General features: G+C 43.5%; 1 protein-coding gene across 1 annotated transcript; it reads left to right on the top strand.

Annotated features, from left to right (window-relative positions):
- Nucleotides 1-575: 575 nt before the first annotated feature.
- Nucleotides 576-914, top strand: T265_16051 (hypothetical protein; the record flags this gene model as incomplete). The annotated part of the gene is made up of 1 exon (XM_009179542.1): nucleotides 576-914. A coding segment is annotated over one exon (339 nt), but the record flags the coding sequence as incomplete, so codon positions are not given.
- Nucleotides 915-1,054: the final 140 nt, after the last annotated feature.

Genomic DNA, 1,054 nt, shown 5'->3' with positions numbered 1-1,054 from the left:
TCACTGAACAAAACGAAATGAAATTGAATTCTGGTCATCGAAAACACTTCAAGGCGTGATCATTTCCTCGGAGAATAGAGCTCTATTTTTTTATCCAAGCTTTTTCTGCTGCTCGTCTCTCCCTGAGAGGAGCAAATGTTTGCGATGATTTGAAAGAACGAAGCCAAGGAATGATTGCATGCGCATTTGCTTTAAGCTGTTGACGAGTTTGAAAATTCGTCAAAAATGGTGGATTTTAAACGTATTAAGGAGTAGTGTTCCTGTCCACGTACCCACCGTTTGATCATCTCGCCTGGTGAAACCAGTGTCTATTTCAAACTAGGAATTCATCTAACGAAACCGATTCGGTTTAGGTTGAGAATCCGTAAGATTCCGTGACCTTGCGTTTCAAAGCTGCGTAGGAGAAGTTGACCAGACTTGGACCTGTTTGTATCTCTCAATCATACCCCCATCTATTTACGGGACTCCCGCCAACTTTCTGCTCGGCCATGCGGTTCATTAGCCTGTAAGCTTAACTTTGTTGTTACGATACATTCATAGTTTAGTTTTTGTTCCCCTTGCTATCAACTTCAGATAAGTACCTACAGTTGAGAAGTCATTTGCAACGTACTGATTTGATCGAAGCTATTCTTTCCGACTTTGTTCAACAACATCAACCGTCAACACCAACCGTCCTTAGAGGCCTCACTGGGTCTTCGCTAAGTCTCCGTGTTCTCCCGGTATCGTCAAATCCAGTGGACACAAAACATACAACGAACTTCGATCTTGTCAATTCTGTGTTACGTTTGGGGCAGACAGAAGAAAGCAGTGGCTTTTGGCCAACTTATCTGAGCATTCCCCATGGAGGTGAACAGGAGTCGATCGGTTTGTCCAGTATGGTTGTGTCCCAGTGGACTTGTCTTCCAGAACTGATAGGTGAGTGGTTCGTGCACTTCATCAGTCCTTAAGAACATGTATTGTTGAATGTTTCACAGCGATTGCCTAGTTGATTTTTCATCCTTGAATGTTCCGACGCAATCGGTTCCAAGCAACTCTTACCCTTATACAACTGGGT

This window comes from Opisthorchis viverrini (genome assembly GCF_000715545.1).
Source record: "Opisthorchis viverrini unplaced genomic scaffold opera_v5_3729, whole genome shotgun sequence".
NCBI lineage: Eukaryota > Metazoa > Platyhelminthes > Trematoda > Opisthorchiida > Opisthorchiidae > Opisthorchis > Opisthorchis viverrini.
This window is presented reverse-complemented; position numbering and strand designations above follow the sequence as displayed.